The sequence below is a fragment of the Bacillus rossius genome, chromosome 8, assembly GCF_032445375.1.
Source record: "Bacillus rossius redtenbacheri isolate Brsri chromosome 8, Brsri_v3, whole genome shotgun sequence".
NCBI classification, from domain to species: domain Eukaryota; kingdom Metazoa; phylum Arthropoda; class Insecta; order Phasmatodea; family Bacillidae; genus Bacillus; species Bacillus rossius.
This window is the reverse complement of record NC_086336.1, coordinates 57,793,141-57,813,735: the sequence shown is the minus strand read 5'-3', so window position 1 is coordinate 57,813,735 and position 20,595 is coordinate 57,793,141. Positions and strand designations below refer to the sequence as shown.

The following is a 20,595-nucleotide window of genomic DNA, read 5'->3' as shown; positions in this document are numbered from 1 at the left end:
TTTTTTATATTAACTAAAACGTTGTTACCTCACACGGAGAAAAACGATAAATCCACCTAATATTGCAGTAATTCACAATTGTTTGAAGTTGAAAATTAAAATATTTGTTCTTGAGTAAAAACGTGAATGTTGAAGCATCTCAAAATGGCAACCTTTTATTTCATAATTCATATTTGTACTTTGTGTACAATCGCGTGTTAACATTTACGGTAATTTATCTTCAGATTTTTAACGGTAATATTTGTACTAAAATATCACAGTTATTTTCAGAACGATTGTTTACGTTTACAAACATTTCGGATGTAATGTATGGAAATTCACGGCTGCCAACTGTCTTTCCACAATATTTCTTTGTTGTAAAACGAACATTGCTGAACACGCACGAAGACGCCATATTAACAGGAATTTGGTACGTTGCTTCAAAAGCTATTTTAATAATCCACTCTTTATTTATGTAAAAACCTTTCATAATTATAATAGATTATTCTTTCAAATTCATAGAACAGACTCTCTCTGTCAGAGAGTAATATGGCAAATATACGCGGTCACGTAACCGAAGTTATTCTTGGCCGTATGCTTCATCATGTCAGCTAGCCACTTGTTTTGTTCCGGCAAGATGCATTCTTTGTTTGCTTTTTTTACGTTTAACACACTACTAAATAGTAATACGCCTTGTTCTGTGGTAATATGTAGCTTAAGTCAAACGGAAAGTTAAATGCTGTATTTTAAGAGGGATTAATAGCCATTGTAAAAATTTTAAATTCGTAGATACAGTAAACTGTGAAAAATGAACAATCACACATCGGTGGAACGGCGGGGAATGAGCCCTAGACAAATAAACAGCTCTGAAGATGACAATTATGCAGCTTCATTAGAGTAAACATACGAAAAAATTTCTAGTGTAATACTTAAAAATGTAAAAATTTTCTAATTGTTTTCTTTTGACTTTTAGGGTAGGCCATTCAAACTTATTTTAAATAAGTAATGTGATAAATATAAATTAATTGTTATACATAAATGCAAAAACCATTTATCAACACAAAATGTATGTCTAATGAATTTTCACATTAATTTCTACCAAAAATTATTTTTACATTTGTTTGGCCTCCTGAAACTGCAGGTCGCCTTATATTCGGGGTCGCCTTATATTCGGGCCAATACGGTAATTAGTAGAACAAATGCACTCATTTAACAAAAAAAAATTTTTTTTTACCGAAATATACCACCGAAATACTTTTTTTTTTTACCGAAATATAGCATCGAAATCCTATACTTTATTTACCGAAATCAGGCAGTTTTATTTACCATTTTTCATGGGCTCTAGTGATATGTATAATAAATCAGTGTTACGCTGAATGTTTAGAAACATAAAAATGTTTTCTATGACGTATACTTTAGGAAATGTGTAATAGTGATTTAAATGTCAAAAAACTGTGAAAATTGCTAGAAAAGTAAAATAAATAACGTAACTAGGTTTCCTCGTATTAATGTGGCTGATAACGCCAAAATTAACAGCTTTTTTACTTGTTCATCTTGTTAAGTCAAAAAGGCACAAATTTTTACAATTCAAAAATTGGGGCTTATAAATGAGAAGCAGCGTGTCTTAGCCTTCCAGCGTTTTCAAAAATTGCAACATTAGTCGCGAAGTTTGCATCACATTCAAGGCTTCACCTAAAATGAAAAACAAATTTCCTTGCAAAGTCAAATTGAATATTAACACGAGCCTCCGTTTGATTCGTTTAGTCGAAGCTTCGCATAGGCCTATTTCAGGCAACAAATTACAGTAAAACCAAGAAAACATCATTGAAACTGAAAACTGAATGAGGCGGCACATTCATATAACTCATCTGAACAATGCTAGTTGTAGTGCAAACGTACCAAACTATTTATTGCTAGGGACTGGAAAAATTTTGTTTCAAAATTCCATTCCCTGCTTATTATAACAAAGCATTATTTTGTCCAATGGTTACCCCCAAATCGCGCCACTGGCAGCCGCAAGTGCGTGGTGACCCTAGCACATACAGGACTTGAAACCTAATACAAGAGTGATGCAAGACCTTATCACTTTTTCAAATTTCAGTACCATTCAAAACCCTAAAAAATTATTTTTAAACACCATGTTTAGCTACTTTTACTCTCCAAAAGATAATTATTACGCTTTTCCCCAGCAGTTTCTACAAAGACGTGATCTTCCGAAGATCACAGCTTCACCTGTCCCTAAACCTGAATGTGAGATGCCCACCTGGTTCATGCGCTGCGAGCAGCGGCACAGGAGCCACTTGCGGGTGCGCCGTCGACGCTGTGTTCTGCGTGGCGCTGACAGACACGCTCACAGTCGCCACCACGCTGACCCGCGACGGCACCGCCTGCCAGACACCAATAACCTGCACCTCAGCCCCCAGTCTGCGCTGCACTTCCTCACAACACACTTCCTACAGGCAGCGACAGGCCGTGGTTCGCACCTCCATACAGCGAGCACTGCATGCAGGTCGTTGAACAAATTACAATAATAAATAAATAAACATTTCAAATTCTAGAAAAAGCAAAATTCTTATTTGATTCAAAATCAAACACTAAGTTTCAAAGACTATCCGAATGCATTCAAAGTGCGGTAAAACTGTTGCAAGGCAAGTACATTCTCCTATCTTTCCATTTCCAAAATTTTTAATATTCCCTATTTTTTTCCAATTCATTCATTTTGTGATTTTCTAAAAGGGATAACAAAAATAGAGAGAGTGATTGCTAGAGAGAGAGAGAATGAGACACAGAGAGCTAGATATAGAGAGATAGAGAATGATATAGATAGAGAGCTAGAGATATAATGAGAGAGAGCACCGGTCTAATATCAGGTGATAAGTTAACTGCTTCAGCCAGGTCAACTGGCATGTTACCAGTACATAGTTGCAACTCCTGTATACACACCTCTGCGGCTGCCACAGGCAAATGGATCTTGGGCGTTGTCCGGTGGTACCCAGTTTCATTCTTAAAATTGTTGACCGCATTTCGCAGGAATCTGTTTGGGATCAACGAGTCCGGAGACACGTCTTTCTCTTTACAGTCTGGGCACTCGTGGTCTTCGGACTCCAGCAGAACAGTGCGAATACCTGAGCAAACATCCGGTATAGTCAAACTCATGTAGTCTCTCATATTTGACAGTTCTCAAACAAAGTACTACTGGCTCGCTGTAGGAAAGGTTTTGATGGAGATTAAAAACTGACGAAAACAAGCTTCTACTGCGCAGCTTAGGTTCCCCCCTCCCCTTCTTTGCGACAGAGAATTTCCGTCACTCCCCTCTCTGTTGCAAAGAAGGGAGGAGAGAACCTAAGGTGCGCAGTAGAAGCTAGTTTTCGTCAGTTTTTAATCTACATCAAAACCTTTCCTACAGCGAGCTAGTAGTACCAATGTCCTACATATCACTATCAAAATAATTTAGATACTTTAAGGGATATTTATTTCTGGAAACTATTTTACAAAACATGATTGTTGCTATGATCTCAATTTTTTGTCATTTGTACAAATTAGTGATATCACAAACATAAGTGCAGTAGACTCCCGATTATCTGGGGTAATAACTGGCAAGTCGTCCACGGACAATCAGAAAACACAGTTACAGTAATGTCAAAAAAAAAAATTAATTTTTTTTTATCCAGACTATCTAGACTAACACTGTAACACCCTTCCTCAAAGTAACACCCCAATTAATTCCAGTAAAACAGTGCACTAATCAAAACAACCCTAGTCACATAATTTTTTTCTATATGAGAATATTTTAATCAAAATAATTTATTTTCCAAATAGGTAAGTGTGATTACCATTTTAATCAAGACATCACGTTGATATAGAAGATATATTTCAGTTATAATAAGAATTTAAAAAGAATAAACTTAACATTTTCTATTATTAAAAAGATTATTTAACCTGCTAGCATAATTCCCGACTCCGTTGTTTGCTAAACGTGTGTCTACCATGATTTGCCACTAGCACATTTGCCGCTGGCGCATTCTAGTGACGAAAGGTAAACTAGCCTCTCGCTAGAGCTGCTGTTGACAAGTAGGATGGCAGAATATAAACATTTGTGGAACACTTGGGCATCATCTGAAATAATTATACAATAAAGGAAGCAAACAGCTATCGAGGAAAAGCAAAATATTGTTTGTTGATTCATCACATTATTAATTTGTTGCATTACTAATTCATTCCATTGTATTTAATGCTAAACAAGTGCTGTTGCCATTGTGCATGCACAAAATCTATTTTTGTTTTTAAGGAAGATGAAAGTGAAATATAGCACAGTTAATCCGCAACCGGATAACCCGCACCCGGATATCGGGGAGTCTTCTGTAGTATATTTAAAGTTATTTTACGTAGCAATGGCTTAGTGCGAGCCTGCCGGTTTTACGGAATTTTTCAGTTTTTACGGGTATTTCAAGAGAAAAACGGATTGGCGGAAAAACAGAGATGGTATTCACGGACATTTCCGATGGTCGGGCCAAACCTTCCAGAATACAGACATCCTGGGAATGCACCAACACATATTGTACCAGTGGTCAGAGCTCTGGAGAGCCAAAGGTTGTGGGTTTTTTTCCCCGCTGGGCCAGGGATTTTTCGCTTGCGGGGAATTTCCTTTGCGATTCAAGGCCAGGGTGCCGACCACTCACAGTCGTCGCAGAAGGAGTTGCCGCAGCAGGGTATCATGATGGCGTCCGTGAGCAGGTCCTTGCACACGGTGCACAGCAGGTCCTCCGGGATCTCCGGCTTCTCCACCACCAGCTCCGGCTCCGGCTGGAACGGCGGCTTCTCCTTCTTCCCTTCCTTGTACGCTTGGCTGCAAGCAACACGCACCTTCACAAAACCCCGTTGCCCGTCATCGCTCCCGAGCCCCACTTCAAACTATGAACTACGTACCTCAATGTCAAACCAAAATGTTCTTACACGTCCAAAGTTGCCTTCGTTGTTTAAAAAAAAAAATCATTCATAGTAATTTGTCCATTAGCATTTTACTTTATTTTAAAACAGCTCGTACCAGATAATCTACCAGAAAAAACCCCACTTAACAACATTAAGTTTCCAATAAGCGGTTGATTATTACTGCAGCGATATTTATAAAAACACCAAAATATAGGCATGAGTAAGAAACACCCTTTTTTTAAGTTAAAACAGGCGAGAATAAATGATAAATAAGAGAAATGAGACAAGATTGATAAGTTCAAATTTCATAATAACAAAAAAATTATTCACACAGGTTAAAAGTTGATTAACTATGTAAGAGCAAACAGAGAAAAATTTCAAAGTAAAATTTATACTTAAAAATTGAGTACCTATATTAATATAATTTCTTGATAAACAATTTGTAAATATTTAATATATTATATTTATGAATTTTCGAAATTTTTCAGTATTTTGCTTTTATTATATGTGTCCTTCAAATGCTTCCCACGCTATTTTCTCCATTTAGAAACCACAAAACATTTTCAGTTGTTCCACTCACATTAGATATTTGATTCACTTTCATCCATGTTGACAAATATCATTTCAAACACTGTCTTCTGTCACTTTGCTGGATTTATAAGACTTACTGGTCTATTGCGGGCACCGCAAACTCTCCCGTTGGAGTCATCATGGCGCCTGGTACCGATGGGCCCTCCACCACCACCATAAAACTGCGAGGTATTCCTGTGCTCTTCTTGTAGTCTATCGGGTCCTACAAGAACACATTGCAATGGAACAGTGAGTGCAGTCAAAATTTATTATACATTTTTATTCTTATGCCAAGTAAGAATGGCAAAATTAAAACTTTTCTACGCACATATATCTCTTGAATTATATTGATACTGATAAAATATAAGCGTCGAAATATTGATATTTTTGATGTAACGGTCGATTATAATATTAAAAAATTTTAACCATGCTTTGCTTATAAAATTATGAAGTATATGTTATATTGAGTTCTTGACATATCTAAGCTAATATGAATATAAAATCACTTACTATACATACGTCCACGTATATACTTTCACATCACCAGCCACTGCCCTTGCCCAACAGTCGACCTGTCACTGCACCCCAAAGAGCCCTGTATGTCACCCCCTCCTCACGGCGTGTAACTCCCTGCCCGCGACAAGCGTGTGCGCATGTGAGTGCGCCACGAACTACCGCAAGAGGGTGCAGTCGAGTTCAGTGATAAATAATAATCCATTTCGAAAGCTCTTCTTTTATAATAAATAATAGTATCATTAGCTTTTTTATTTTAATTTCAATAGTGTTCTTTTCCATTCAGTTAACAGCAATGGACCCGGACTGGCGAAGGCCATCTTAAATTTTATGATTCCAAACCATAATTTTTTCACAAAAATTGTTAAAGTTTGGATTAATATTTATTGTAATTTTTTAGAGAGCTATTGTGTGTTTAACTGATGCACATCAGCGAAACGATTCGGGTTCACACAACGGTACGACGAACCACTTCAGCGACTATGTCTCTCCCCAGTCGCTTCGCATCGCCAACCGAGGTAGGACGCTCTCCACTCTCCAGGGACTTCATCTTTCGTGCTCACTGACCGTGGCAATTATGTTTCTTATTTTAATCCAAATCGTTTGCTAATATCCTCAAAGCTTACCTCGGAGGCACGGCTGTTTAACTAATCAAGTTTATACCCGCTCGGCCGCGTCTGCCATCGACACAAACCTTTAGATCCGGCCAAGAGGTGACCCGACCATCTGTAAGCCGGTCATGCCAAAAGGCTTTTCGCAGTTTAACTTTTAATGTTGAAAACTAGTGTACGGGAGAAGTGTACAGAGCACTGTACAATAAATAACTGTTTCACAAACCTCGCGTTGTTCACGTGTGCGCATGTGAGTACCTAGCGGAATGTGGGATGCCGTGAGAGCCCATGCGAGCATCCAGGTTAGCGTGCCAGGGGGGGGGGGGGGGGGGGAGGAGAAACGAGTTACGTCCCCACACGGGCAACGTCACGCCTTGAGTGTAAAGTGTCTCCGCCGGGTCCGTGCCCCCTAGACACGGTAGCGCCCACCAACTTTCGCTAACAGATCCCCTCCTGTAACAACTGCAATGCTTCAACTTACCAACCTATTGTGAACGTATTCCCTACTGTGAACTCCAATATTTCCCTTTTTTCCCTGCCTTTTAAATAATAATTTCTTTCCAATACCTTCGGTCCACAATTTTATTATTATTTCTGCCAAATTTATCTACAGATAATTTTAATAATTTTGTTTTTTTTTACTTGAAAAATATTATTTTATTCAAATTCAATATAATTAGGACAAAATCAACAAAATATCAGCACAAAAATAGTGATAAAAAATTATAAATATTTTGAAACTGAAATATCTATTTTTTCTGAATTGCCATTACATCGTTGCCATCCCTACTGGCAAGTCACCTAAAAGTAATTAATGGAAACATTACAACATACCCATCACAATGATGCCAAAAGGCCATAATGTGACTGACCACACTCGTATAAAATATCCTAACCAGCAAGTTCTGAAATGTACCCTTGGCTACCGATGTGGAAAACAGTATGTACAGCTGGTTCACTATAATTTAACCAGTGAACCCAAGTTCCCCCAAAATAATTTGTGCAGTTGGGCATTAAAACTTTATAAAAATGAAATTTTTTTTTGTATTTTAATATTGTTATATATATCATTTATTAATAATATCATTTATTAATTAAATTAAAATAGGGTATAATCTTGTTAAAACATAAAATAAATATTATTTAATATTGATACTTGTAGTAATATAATTTTAATTTATTCATGATTTATTTACTCCTTTTACTAAACATAATTAAAATTAAGTAAACTGTCAACTTACAACAAAAGACAATCTAATGCATCAAATGAGAAACCATTTTTTTTATTAACTGGACACATACACGACTGACAACACCTTTATTGACTAAGCCAAAATGAATGAAGGATCATTCATTAACCAAACCCTGTTAACTGAACAAAACTTCTATTAAATCACACAAGACTCTTGTAAATTGGCTCAACCACCTGAAAAATATGTGTAAACACCAAAAACTGAAAAACACTATTAATTAAAAATCCTGATTAATCAAATTACACTGATTAGTCAAATACCACCCAATAAAAATAGAATCTCTCAATCAGTCACAAACCACCAGATTAGTTGTGAATCATCTAATTAGCTGGAAAGATAACCTGATAATTGCCCGATTAATGGGGAAAAGGGAGATAAGCAGAGAATTGCATGATTAAGGGGAATCATACAACTAGTGCGAATCACCAGTCACCCAATTAGCAGAGAATGTGCAGATTAGTGGGGAATCAACCAATTAGCCATAAATTGTCTGATTGGTCAGACAAAATCCTTATTTAAAGTACTGAAAATTAACTTTAATACTCCTATAAAAATAACAAGTACTATAAATTTAAATATTCTGCTGTAGGGGAAGATTCAACCAGCTTCCCAAATCCAAAACCATTTGATTTTGAATCCTTCAATACCGTCGCAAATAATGGAATCTGGTAATTCCAGGATCAGCATTGACCCAACACTAACATAAACTACATATTTTAAATTAACATATTTGATAACAACAACATGCAGTAACACTAAGAATATGTAACAAAAAAAACTATCAAATTTTTCACATGCATGTACAACAATTAATATAAGAACTTTTGAATGAATATCATTATCAACATACCTTTCTGTTTGACTCTTAAGTACAAAGATTCACTAAATACAACTCAAGTATCCACAATTTTAATAAAGTTTATAATTTAAACGGACTAAACACATTCCAAAGCCAAATCTCATTGTTCCTATTTTTTGCATTTTCAAATTATATCAAGGCTGCTTACAAACTTGGAATTCTATATTTTCTTCGCTAGACTAACACTAAGGTAGTCAAATGTAATTTTGTAAACCTCTCATTTTCTTGCAAGAAGACAATTGAACTGGACACTGTGTATCCCTGTGAAATTTTTGCTACTTGATGTTAGTTCTATTTGTTTTCAGAGAGTGAGAGATTGTAAATGCCCTTCTCTAATATAATTTGCTTCGGAAACTATGTAATTAAATTAATAAATGTTTTAATAATAAATAGTAAGTATTGTTTAGAATAAAAGTTAATGAACATAGCACACACATTTTACGTAGTGCATGGTGTTTACAATAAATTAATATATAATAACATTTCATTAGCATAAGCTTTGTTTTCCTACAAGAAGCCACTGAAATATTATACTGCTGTTGGGCCATGAACATTTTTCTTTGTCAATAAGATAGATTAACACCCTTTAAGAGTATTATTTGATTAAACAAATGTCTCACTGAAGTTACTTTATATTTTAATAATAAATGCTCTTATTTTGACACAAGAAACACATAAAAAAACATACTGAGTCCATATTACAATAAAAATTAGGCTTCCTTTGAGGTAAGCATTGAAGAATAAATTACATGGGGGAACGATGGGAAGAATGGAAGACAATAAATGGTAAGTAAGGACAAAAGAATAAAAAGGCAAGGTTGGAACACATTATCAGCATGTGTTGTATTACCTGACAATTTTTTAACCATTTTCGGTAACTGTGGCAGTTCTTGATGGAAAAGAGCATTTAGCAAGTAAAAAAATATTACACAAAATTTGATTCATAAAAGGAGAGAAATTATAAGTGTTGAATTTATTATTTTTATAAAAAAAAAAATATACTAGATTAATTTTTGAGTCATTATAATTATGACACATCTGAAGATTGTGGGATGGTAAATTATTTATAGTTGCAGACTTAACAAAAAAAGCTTAATGATTTTTTTTAGTAATATTTATAGCCATTTTCCATCCTGCTCTCATAACCTAATTTTGAACTGTCAGTTTGAAAAATTTTTAGTGGGTCTTAAACTTACAAACACAAAATGGCCCCCAAGTCTCCCCTAATAGTACACACCTTACTGAGCATAAACAAACAGTGACACAATGAATAAGAAAAAAACAGGCTAAACACTCTACAGGTGACACCCGTGTGCAGGAGAAACACGTAACATGCCATGCAAGCAGCACCAAACACATGCTCCACCGCAGAACACTACGCGGGGTGATCGGAAAGTAAGAAGACATCTCGCAGCTTGGAAACAGGAGAGCTACGACCTGAAACCCTCACGACTGCAAAACACATGCACTCCGAGGGCAAGGGGGGGGGGAACTCAATATGCGCAAACATCACAGGGGAAACGCACAAATTTCTGCACAGAAAAACTGAAATTCCAGTCAAGCACGGACCTCACCGAGTTCTCCCCCGAACTGAACTGAACTGTGTGTACGACATCGCAAAGCCCGCGACAAGAAGCCCGGAGGAACATCCGATGACGGCCTCGCTCAAGCTCGACGGCTTCTAGTTACTTTCCGATCACAGTCAAACAGCTGCACCGCAGAAAGTCCCGGCCCGACCGTACTTGCGGTTGACGTGTTTACCTGGTTCGCAATAAGAGGGCAATTCTTGATCCAGTGACCTGTCTGGTGGCACTTGTAACAGCGGTAGGAAGGGGGGACCTCTCCCATCTGATTCGCACCTCGTATCTTGATGTAACTGATCAACAGCGGGAGGCGGGTTCATTACACACAGCACCAGAGTAACAAGAACTCCCGTCCCCACACACAGCCAGCCCCTTACCAAACAACCGAACGACTAAACGAACACGGTTCAGAGAAAAGATCTGTTACCAGATGAGGTAACTTAATGTTACTAAGCTTTCGCCAGATGGATAAATTACAAATGTTTCTCTAAAGCTATAATCAGGTTATGATGGTTACTTTAAATTAGCAAGACACATGATCTACACCACTTACATAAAACTATAAAGTAGACATTTAGCTTCTTTACTCCCTAAACCCACAGAAAATGCAAACTCTAAAAACCGCCAACAGCCTAAACACAGCATTGCGACTTCCCAACAAGCAATTGCTGTCTCTAGTGTGGTTAAAATAAACACCGAAACTAGCTTTAAGGAAGCAATCAATTTTCTATTGTAAAACAACTTGAGGATCTATAAAATATAATCACGTAATCGGAATCTTGACATGGAAATGGAATTTTCAGAACAAGGAAAAAATGCATAAAATTTGTACTTTCCCCATTGCAGTAAAAGCCTTTTAAACTTGCGTTTGGACAAGAACCAAAACAGCAGCAACATAACAAGGATTTTTTTTCCCTCCTTTCTTTTCCAGTTTAAAATTCAATGAAAAAGCAAGGTTCAGGCTGTTTTCCAACTGGCTTGTCGCTTTGTAATTTTTATTTTGTGTTTTGTATTTTGTAGGCTTGACATTTCAATTGTCATCTGTTTTACTCTTGCAATGGCTGTCAGAAAGTACTGAGAGTTCAAAATAAATGTAATATAATAAACAATTTAGTAACTTCTTATATATTTGGCTGTTTTTCTAGCAACCATTTCATATTAACATAGCATTAAGCAATCAAAATAAAATTATTGTTAAATTTTAAATGATAAAGTAAAAACATTAAATGATTATTACAATGTTTATGGTGCCTTATTTACGAGATAGCTTCTGTGATGCCAACCAATGATTATTTATACTAATAACTTTATTTGTTTATGTATTTATAACTTGTATGGCATTGAACAAACATGGAAGTGATTTTGTAATCTTAATTTTATAATATGTAAGGGGGTTAAAAGAACACAAAACACAAAATGTAAATTACAAATACATACGATACTAAAAAAATACATACAAAAATTCTGTCAAACAAAATCGAGTCACTTGACCATTTTGTATAAAAGAAGTACCAATTGGAACTCTGCCCAAATGAGCACACTAGAGCAGCTTTCTCACTAAGCAAATATGCAAGCTAAAAACCATGAGGAATGCCAATCTTGCACACCATCTTGGACAAGATCCTCTTGTAATTGTAACTTCAAGATGCGATCTCATACAAGATTAAAGAACAGAAAATGTCTCATATTTCCATGCAAGCTGTGCAAGTTTTAGGAAACAAGCTGTTTTCTACTATGAAGAAAGTGTACAATGTACTTAATTAAAGCCATGCAAAAAGAAAAATAAATGAATACAGTACTCCAATACCACAGGTACGTCAATTCTTATTGGCCCTCCGAATGGGCCGTCAAATGGCGTGAAGAGCTTCACCACTCAAACAAGCACAATTTAAAAACTACACAAGATCTTAAAGTATGTCCGAATAAGAATAACATTTAAGAACCATTACAAGTATGGTTGCCACAAACACATTTTTTTTTCGGTTGGAGAAGCAATTAATTATTTTTTTTAATCGTTCAAGTCCATAAAGATTTTTTAAGACAGATTTTTGTTGAAGTGTGGTGTAAAGATGAAGCATTACATTCAACAGATTCAGGTACCAAAAAATTGTTATAGGCAGGGACGGAACTAAGGGGGGGCATGGGGGCATGTACCCCGGGCGGCAAATATCAGGGGGCGGCAAAATATGAAAAGTGGTTCACTAAAACAAGTTAAAACTAGTCATTAAAAAAAGGTTTTGAAAGTGTACATATCGCAACCAATAAGTTAGCCAAGAAATTAAGAAATTCTATTTAACTTGATTATGCATAATTTGTAAATATATTTGAACTTCAAATGCGTTACTTCACTCTAAGAAACAAGTATTACCATAATTCGTGGTCTGGAGTGAGTAAAACCACTGCGATGAGAGCTGGTATCTCAAGGACCCGTTGCGCGGGTGATCACTTGGCTGAGCAAGATGTAGCCCTTTCTCTGATAAATACCCTCATTTTTCCAGCCCCTACTCAGTCGCTCCTGTGTTTTCGTACCATGTGCGTCTCTGCCTGAGGACGGGAGCAGATAGCAGTTCCCGAAACGTCACTTGTTTCTGTTTTAGAAAAACTATTGTGTTTGTTTCGTCTTTTCGTTTTGTCGTGTTATTGTCTCGTTTTAACTGTTGTGCTGAATTTTTTTGGGTTCAAAATTTTTGTGCTGTCATCATTTGTGGAGTTTTTATCGTTCTATTCTGTTTTGGAAAACTATCGTGTTTGTATCGTCTTTTCGTTTTGTCGTGTTTTTGTCTCGTTTCAACCATTGTGCTGAATTTTTTTAGGGTTCAATATTTTTGTGTCATCATTTGTGGTTTTTTCGTTCTCTTAGTACATTTTTCTTTGTTTTTCTTTGTTTGTTGACCATATTCCTGTTACGGAATATTTTGTGGTGTTTATATTCTGTTAACAGCGATTTTTTGCTTAATTTGTGCTTTTTGTCTTTTGGTTTTTTTTACTTATTTATTTATTTATTTTATTTTTTAGTTTTCTTCTACAGAAAAAGTGCTTAGCAATGGTGTATGTCCCAAAAACTTACATCAAGTAATGTTGGAAGTCATTGACAGATTAATTATGGAACTGAGTAACAGGTTTAAGGCTTTGGAGAACATTAACAATAAGTTTGGATTTTTTAGTGGTGTTCAAATTCATAAAATGGAAGTAGAAGATTAAAAGTCAAAGCAGCAGAATTAGGAAACACAGTGCCGATCTTAACAAAGAAGAATTCGTATTTGAAATTGAAAGTTTTAAGCACCATGCATTAACAGTAGACTATGAATTAAAAGATCCTACAGCATCAACACTGTTGAGCCTTATCTACAAAAATAAACTGGATGAGGCACATCCTAACATTACTACTGCTCTGAGAATGTTTTTCACCCTTCCAGTTACAATTGCGTCAGGTGAAAGAAGTTTTAGTAAACTTAAACTTATTAAAAGCTATTTGAGAAGCACGATGGGCCAGCAGAGATTAACAAATCTAAGTATTATATCTATTGAACACAAACGAGCTGCTTTGATCAATTTTGATGATATTATTAACACTTTTGCAGCTAATCATGCTCGAAAAATTAAATTTTGAACTGAATTTCTTTGTATGGTTATCAATACAATATTATACTTAATTCAGAATCACATGTTCCTTATGTAATTTTAGTACTTAATAAACTTATTGGTAACAAATTAATTTTCACTGTTGTGCAAACAATAAACAATAGTTTGATAACAGTCTACTTCATAATAATAAAAAAATGTAATTGTATTAGTTTTCCAATTAGTGTACTTGATAAATAAAAGTTCTCAATTATGTATAAGTGAATGGTATCATTTCAACCACCGCTTCTAACGAAAAAGGGTATGAGGGGGAGGCAAATTAAGCTTTACCCCCCCTAACGAATCTCCTAGTTCCGGCCCTGGTTATAGGCCTTGTCATTCTGTCCTGTATTTAAAAGAAAAGGGTCCACAATGATTTACTGTGAACAAAGAAACAAGTTTAGTTAGTGCCCAAAGTAACAGTAGAATGTTATGTATCAACATTATTTTATATCAATAATCACAACATATCTGAACTAGGAAACGTATACTAATGGTTTGTACAAATAAATTATTTTAAAAGACTTTTCTACAAATTTAACAATTTACTATAAATACAGAAAATTACACAAATTTTCTCAGATTTAACAGTGTTGAGATTTATGACAATGGGTTTCATTCAACTCAATGTTTACAGTTGTCTAAATTAAAATTTTGATATGATTTTATTCCAAAGACATCTTTATACTGAAATAAATTTACATTTCACTAAAAAAATAAGTTTAACTTTCTCATTAGAAGCCTCTTAAAATAAATAACTTTGCTCACATTTTGCACAAAATTAAGCTTTCACTTTTTTTGGGCTAACACGAGGTGTTAAAAATGGGCTATGGTGGTGAAGTTTTGTTTGGAAAACATGTCAATAAAAAATTATTTTACATTTTCGAAGTGGAACTTTTTATTTTCACTAACATATTTATTGAAATTGTCTTGATTCTAGCAAGTTGCTAAAGCTAGCGCAATTCCTTATTTAAGCTTCCTTTAAGTCCCAACAAGCAAAAATGATTGCATACATGGTAATATTTTCAGTAGACTGAAATAAGTTAAGCACTCAAAATTGACTTTTCTGTAAATCGTTCGGAGGAATTTGGTAAACCATATGCATCATTAGTGTTTTATGCCATTTTTGGCAACAATACATTGAATTGGCTTGTGATATCAGTGTTTGTTGGACAAGTTGTTATATTTAAACAATTAAATCATCCATTTTCTTGCAACAAACTGTAAATGGGCTTCCTGATGGCAACTCTCATAAAGTTCAGAATGACTATGTTCAAAGTATCAATGTTTTAGGATGAAACTTTTAAAATAATAATTTCACCAATAATTCCCAGGATGTTTTCATTAGAAGTCACTCAGCTAAACCATAGTAAAACTGAATTATCTGTGACTTTTTATCAACCATTATTTTGAATTATTATTATTAGTTTTGAACTATCAGTAATTTTTAATTATCTGTGGCATTTCTCCTTCGATTAGCCCAAATAATAGGATTTTACTATTTACAGTGAATTAATTAATCAAAGCTAAAGGACTCATAGAAATTAAGTGACAATGTGGGGTTAAGTGATATGACAAAGAAAAGCAACAGAATGCACTGGTAGGGAAAACGTGAGTAGCCTGAGAAACCCCACCGGCTCACTGTAACATCTGCTAATGATTCCCGGTTGCGAAAATTTTTGGGCATTACTATGTACATCTTACTAATATAAATATTATAATATTACGGTAAGTCACCAGTTATTGAAACTGTTTCCAGTTCGTAAATTAGCTGCCAAGAAAAATTAAAGTTTTTTTTTTATTTATTTAATATTATTGCATTTAAGACTTGCAAATTAATACGCAGCATAGTGTCTTTTAAGAATTTGGCAAGTTAGCCGGTTGGTCTCTCATTAAAATTTGTTGGTGGTAATTGGTAACTGTGCGCTGTCTGTAATAAGTATTTTACTAAGTAAAAAACTAAGCCAAGGCCATGCGAGTTTGTCAACTAGTGTATTATTTTTGTTTTGCACAAATATATAATCATTTTGAAAATCTTTTTAAAACCTTATGCCCTACAATAGTTCCTCAATTATGTAGCTCTACTTAATATTTACCTGGTTTAAGGCAGTATTCTGCTCAGGATTGTTAATATATAGTTTTTCAAGAAGGTTTAATTGTAATTTATTTAAAAAATTATTTGATAACCACATGAATCCTGGTTGGGTATCACATTTGGAATGTTTGCCAGGAGCTATGTTAAAAGAAGGCAGCCGTTTCAATTACCGTATTGGTCCGAATATAAGGCGACCATTTTTACATAAACGAGAGATGCGAAAATTGGAAGTCGCCTTATTTTCGCACCCAAGACGTCAGAACTGCAAATATTAGTTCCAAACTGAAAGCTACAGTAGAAACATTGTTACAAAATGTTCACGATTTTTTATATTAACTAAAACTTCGTTACCTCACACAGGGAAAACGATAAATCCACCCAATATTGCAGTAATTCACAATTGTTTAAAGTTGAAAATTAAAATATTTGTTCTTGAGTAAAAATGTGAATGTTGAAGCATCTCAAAATGGCAACCTTTTATTACACAATTTGTACTTTATGTACAATCGCGTGTCAACATTTACGGTCATTTATTTTCAGATTTTTAACGGAAATATTTGTACTAAAATATCACAGCTATTTTCAGAACGATTGTTTACGTTTACAAAGAACATTTCGGATGTAATGTCTGCCAACTGTCTTTCCACAATATTTCTTTGTTGTAAAACGAACATTGCCGAACACGCACGAAGACGCCATTTTTACAGGAATTTGGTACGTTGCTTCAAAAGCTATTTTAATAATTTCACAGTAATCCACTCTTTATTTATGTAAAATCCTTTCAAACAACATAATTATCATAGATTATTCTTTAAAATTCATAGGACAGAGACACTCTTGTCATAAAGTAATATGGACAAATATTCGCGATCACGTCACCGAAGTTATTCATGGCCGTATGCTTCACCATGGCAGCTAGCCACTTGTTTTGTTCCGGCAAGCTGCATTCTGTGTTTGCGTTGTTACATCTAACACACAATACTAAATAGTAATACGTATCTTAAGTGAAACGGAAAGTTAAATGCTGTATTTTAAGAGTGATTAATAGCCATTGTAAAAATTTTAAATTCGTAGATACAGTAAACTGTGAAAAATGAACGATCACACATAGGTGGAACGGCGAGGAACGAGCTCTAGACAAATAAACAGCTCTGAAGATGACAATGATGCAGCTGCATTAGAATAAACATACGAAAAAATTTCTAGTGTAATACTTTAAAATGTAAATATTTTCTAATTGTTTTCTTTTGACTTTTAGTGTAGGCAATTCAAACTTTTTTTAAAATAAGTAATGTGATAAATATAAATTATTTGTTATACATAAATGCAAAAAGAATTTATCAACACAAAATGTATGTCTAATGAATTTTCACATTAATTTCTGCCAAAATTATTTTTACATTTGTTTGGCCTCCTGAAACTGCAGGTCGCCTTATACTCGGGGTCGCCTTATATTCGGGCCAATACGGTATTTAGAAACTATACTGTAACTGTTATCTGCCATGAAAATATTAAATATGTATAAAATTTTTGCCCACAAAATTCTCCACAAGTTTCTAGTAGACGACAGAAGATACCTCTCCAAATAAAAACTTCTTGTGGCACTGTAAAATCCCTCAACTTGAAAACATAACCTGATAACCCATAAAATTCCATTACTCTGTAATGCTGGAATCACAATATTGCGACGGATGTATTGCGATGGGCATAAATATTTTTCGAACCAATCACTTTCAACACATCTGTGAAGTTAGCACAACAAACATGGCAGATGGAACAGATTTTTTAAATAGAAATTTTTCTTTCATTTTCCATAGCATAATGGGTGTAATGTTATTGAAATGAGTATGAGAATTTGGTTTTTGAATCTTGGTTAAACTGATGCATTTTTCTTCATGTATTTTTAAGGTTTTAATTACTAAATTTGTTTGGAAAATCTATTAAGTGTGTTCAGTATAAGTATAATGACTTAAAAAAAAATATTACATTTGGATTAAAATAATTATTACCAAACAAGTAAGTTTATTCAAACTAAAAAAATAAAAATTGATTGATGGCTGTCGTGTATGGGTTGCATATGTTAGGAAGTGACAGTAAACACAGTTTTTACCTGGCAGTTATTTTCTTCCGATTGTTGCAAGGTTAAAAATGTCATATTCGCAATAATGTAACATTAGCCGTCGCCCTCCTGTCCGCGTCGCACCTGCCGTGCTATTGTGATTCCACCAGTGTTTTTTAGTGGGGAGGAAAAAAATGAGTGCACAAGGCAGGGTAGTAGGGCCATGCATGTACAGAGCGTGAGCCCAGGTCTACTGGAGGAAGCAGTCTACAGCACAGTATCGTTAGAGAGAGGACTCACTTTGACGGGCTGTAGTCCTGGGTGGACTGGGTCATCATAGCCTGAATCTTGTCCTCTTCGCTGGCGTCCAGGCTGGTCAGGTCCACCGCCTGCAGCAGAAGGAAAAAAAATAACACGCGTGCACAAGTAGTACCACGAGGGACCACGTTTCCGACAAGCACGCGAAAGCTTATCGAGCGAGTGCCGTTAACGCTCTTACCTTGGCTAATCTTAATACACCTGATTCAGAGCTGTCCAGAACTTCAATCTGTCAACAGAAAAAAAAACACACACAAGTTATTTTTCAAACTATCATGAAACTCATGACTTATTTAATAAATAAATAAATAAAAGCAATGTTGTTTTTTTTTTTCCCCATTATTATTTGAACTCGACAGCTTCCTTGCATTTGATGTCAATAATATTTTCACCAGGTATGCACTAAATGTAATATAATAGCGTAAAAAGAAGAGAATTTTTTTGTAAGTATCACCTTTTACACCTATTATATACTATACTACACTTAGTGCATATCTGTCGAAAATATCATTAAAGAACCATAAATGCAAGGTAGTTCAAATTTCAGAAATAGCCCTTAAATATTAGCAATTATGACAAAATTTAAAAAAAAAATCATCATAGCATATCAGAACGAGCCTTAAATGAGTAAGAATATTCAACTGACTTGTTTATGAACAAATTTAACAAACTAAATAGCCTTGTCTTGAAACTCTTTCAGTCATCTTGAAAACTATATCTGCAGTTCAACAAAGCTGAACCATATTTCTGTGATAACTATGGAACTTTGGAGCATATTCCAGCTAATTAGAACATTTTGGAAATTCCTCTTTAAAATATAGAATATCATACACTTGTTCCAAATAACAACATGTGATTGATACAGCAGTTACAAAAAACATCCAATCATAAAATTCAACATTAAAGGCTGTATTGTAAGGGGAAAAAATAATAAATATTGCCTACTTCTTTACACTTTACTATTCACAAGAAACTTACATTCTTTTGCACTCCTGCTAACTGCTGATTTGCTTCTGACCTGTCCCTAAAAAATAAACAATACAGTTAAAAAAAAAAATTAAAAAACCAAATCTTAAAGACATGTGAATTTTATCCAAGGTCTTCAAACTGAAATAATATAAAATAAATAATAATAATATTTTCATGTGCCAAATCTACATACTAACTGGGTCTTATATTGGTTGCATTTTTGATAAATTTAAAGTTAAAGTTAAAAATAATAAGCCGCTTTGAACAGATAGTCGTAAATATAATTTAGTATTTCAGTATTCACAAATCATCTTGCATGTAATTGAGGGTACACGTTTTTATGTTACTACTATTGAACTTGAATAAAGATGTTTAATTTTGAACTGTACAAATATTACTTATTTGTTGGTGTTAAAACAAAGATTTACAAGACAGATTATCATTTTTGGTGCCAGTATTTCTTATGTGCGTTAATAATGTTATGCTCAATAATACATTAAAGTTTATACATATAAATATTTTGAGATCAACTTTCACAGGTAATTATGAAACAATAATTATTTTAATATTTTAAATGCCTGAGTGTTCTTTATTATACGCAGTGGCGTGTTACCTGGGTTGACGTGCATTTGTATAGTTACGATTGCCATTTGTTGCACGTCTGTGTAAGAAAACCATAATCAGTTTTTATAGTAATATACATAAATTGGAAATTCAAAAGAAACTTGAGACCATATATTACAATTAATATAAACAATATAGACAGATATTTCTTGTAATTCTACCACTATAGAGATAGTTGCATATTGCACTCAACTACACACTACATAGACAAGACACACACACAACACACACTGAGTCATACATACAAACTGACAAGTCACAAACACATATATATTATATATTATTGAATTGAAATAATTATTAGGTACTGTTACTTGTGGACCATGGGAAAAAAAATTAATTTAACTTATTCCAGAGATATAGTTCTGGCATTTTTTGAAAGAGCGAGAGAAAAACACCAAATGTATAAAAATTGAAAGAACAGAGTTCAAAATTATACCAACCCCTAAAATCAACAGAAAAAGAAAAAACCTAGTTACCTACCATGCTTTTTTTTGCTGCGCAGTCAGGGGAATTCTCGCCACTATAAGTGACGTGTTTTTAGGGATCAAAGTATTATCGTCAGTGTAGACTGAAAATAAAAGTAAAAGAAACATTATCAGATAAGTTAGT

General features: G+C 34.5%; 1 protein-coding gene across 10 annotated transcripts in view; it reads right to left on the bottom strand.

Annotated features, from left to right (window-relative positions):
- Positions 1-20,595, bottom strand: part of LOC134535010 (E3 ubiquitin-protein ligase RBBP6-like) — a 136,628-nt gene that overhangs the window by 110,663 nt on the left and 5,370 nt on the right. For all 10 annotated transcript variants that reach the window (XM_063373828.1, XM_063373835.1, XM_063373831.1 and 7 more), the window contains exons 3-11: positions 20,467-20,554; positions 19,369-19,414; positions 18,572-18,619; positions 18,373-18,461; positions 10,476-10,590; positions 5,577-5,701; positions 4,659-4,825; positions 2,923-3,104; positions 2,243-2,366 (exon numbers count right to left, since the gene is read on the bottom strand). In XM_063373828.1, coding sequence (XP_063229898.1) covers positions 2,243-2,366; positions 2,923-3,104; positions 4,659-4,825; positions 5,577-5,701; positions 10,476-10,590; positions 18,373-18,461; positions 18,572-18,619; positions 19,369-19,414; positions 20,467-20,554 — 984 coding nt within the window. The remainder of the gene's footprint in view (positions 1-2,242; positions 2,367-2,922; positions 3,105-4,658; positions 4,826-5,576; positions 5,702-10,475; positions 10,591-18,372; positions 18,462-18,571; positions 18,620-19,368; positions 19,415-20,466; positions 20,555-20,595) is intronic.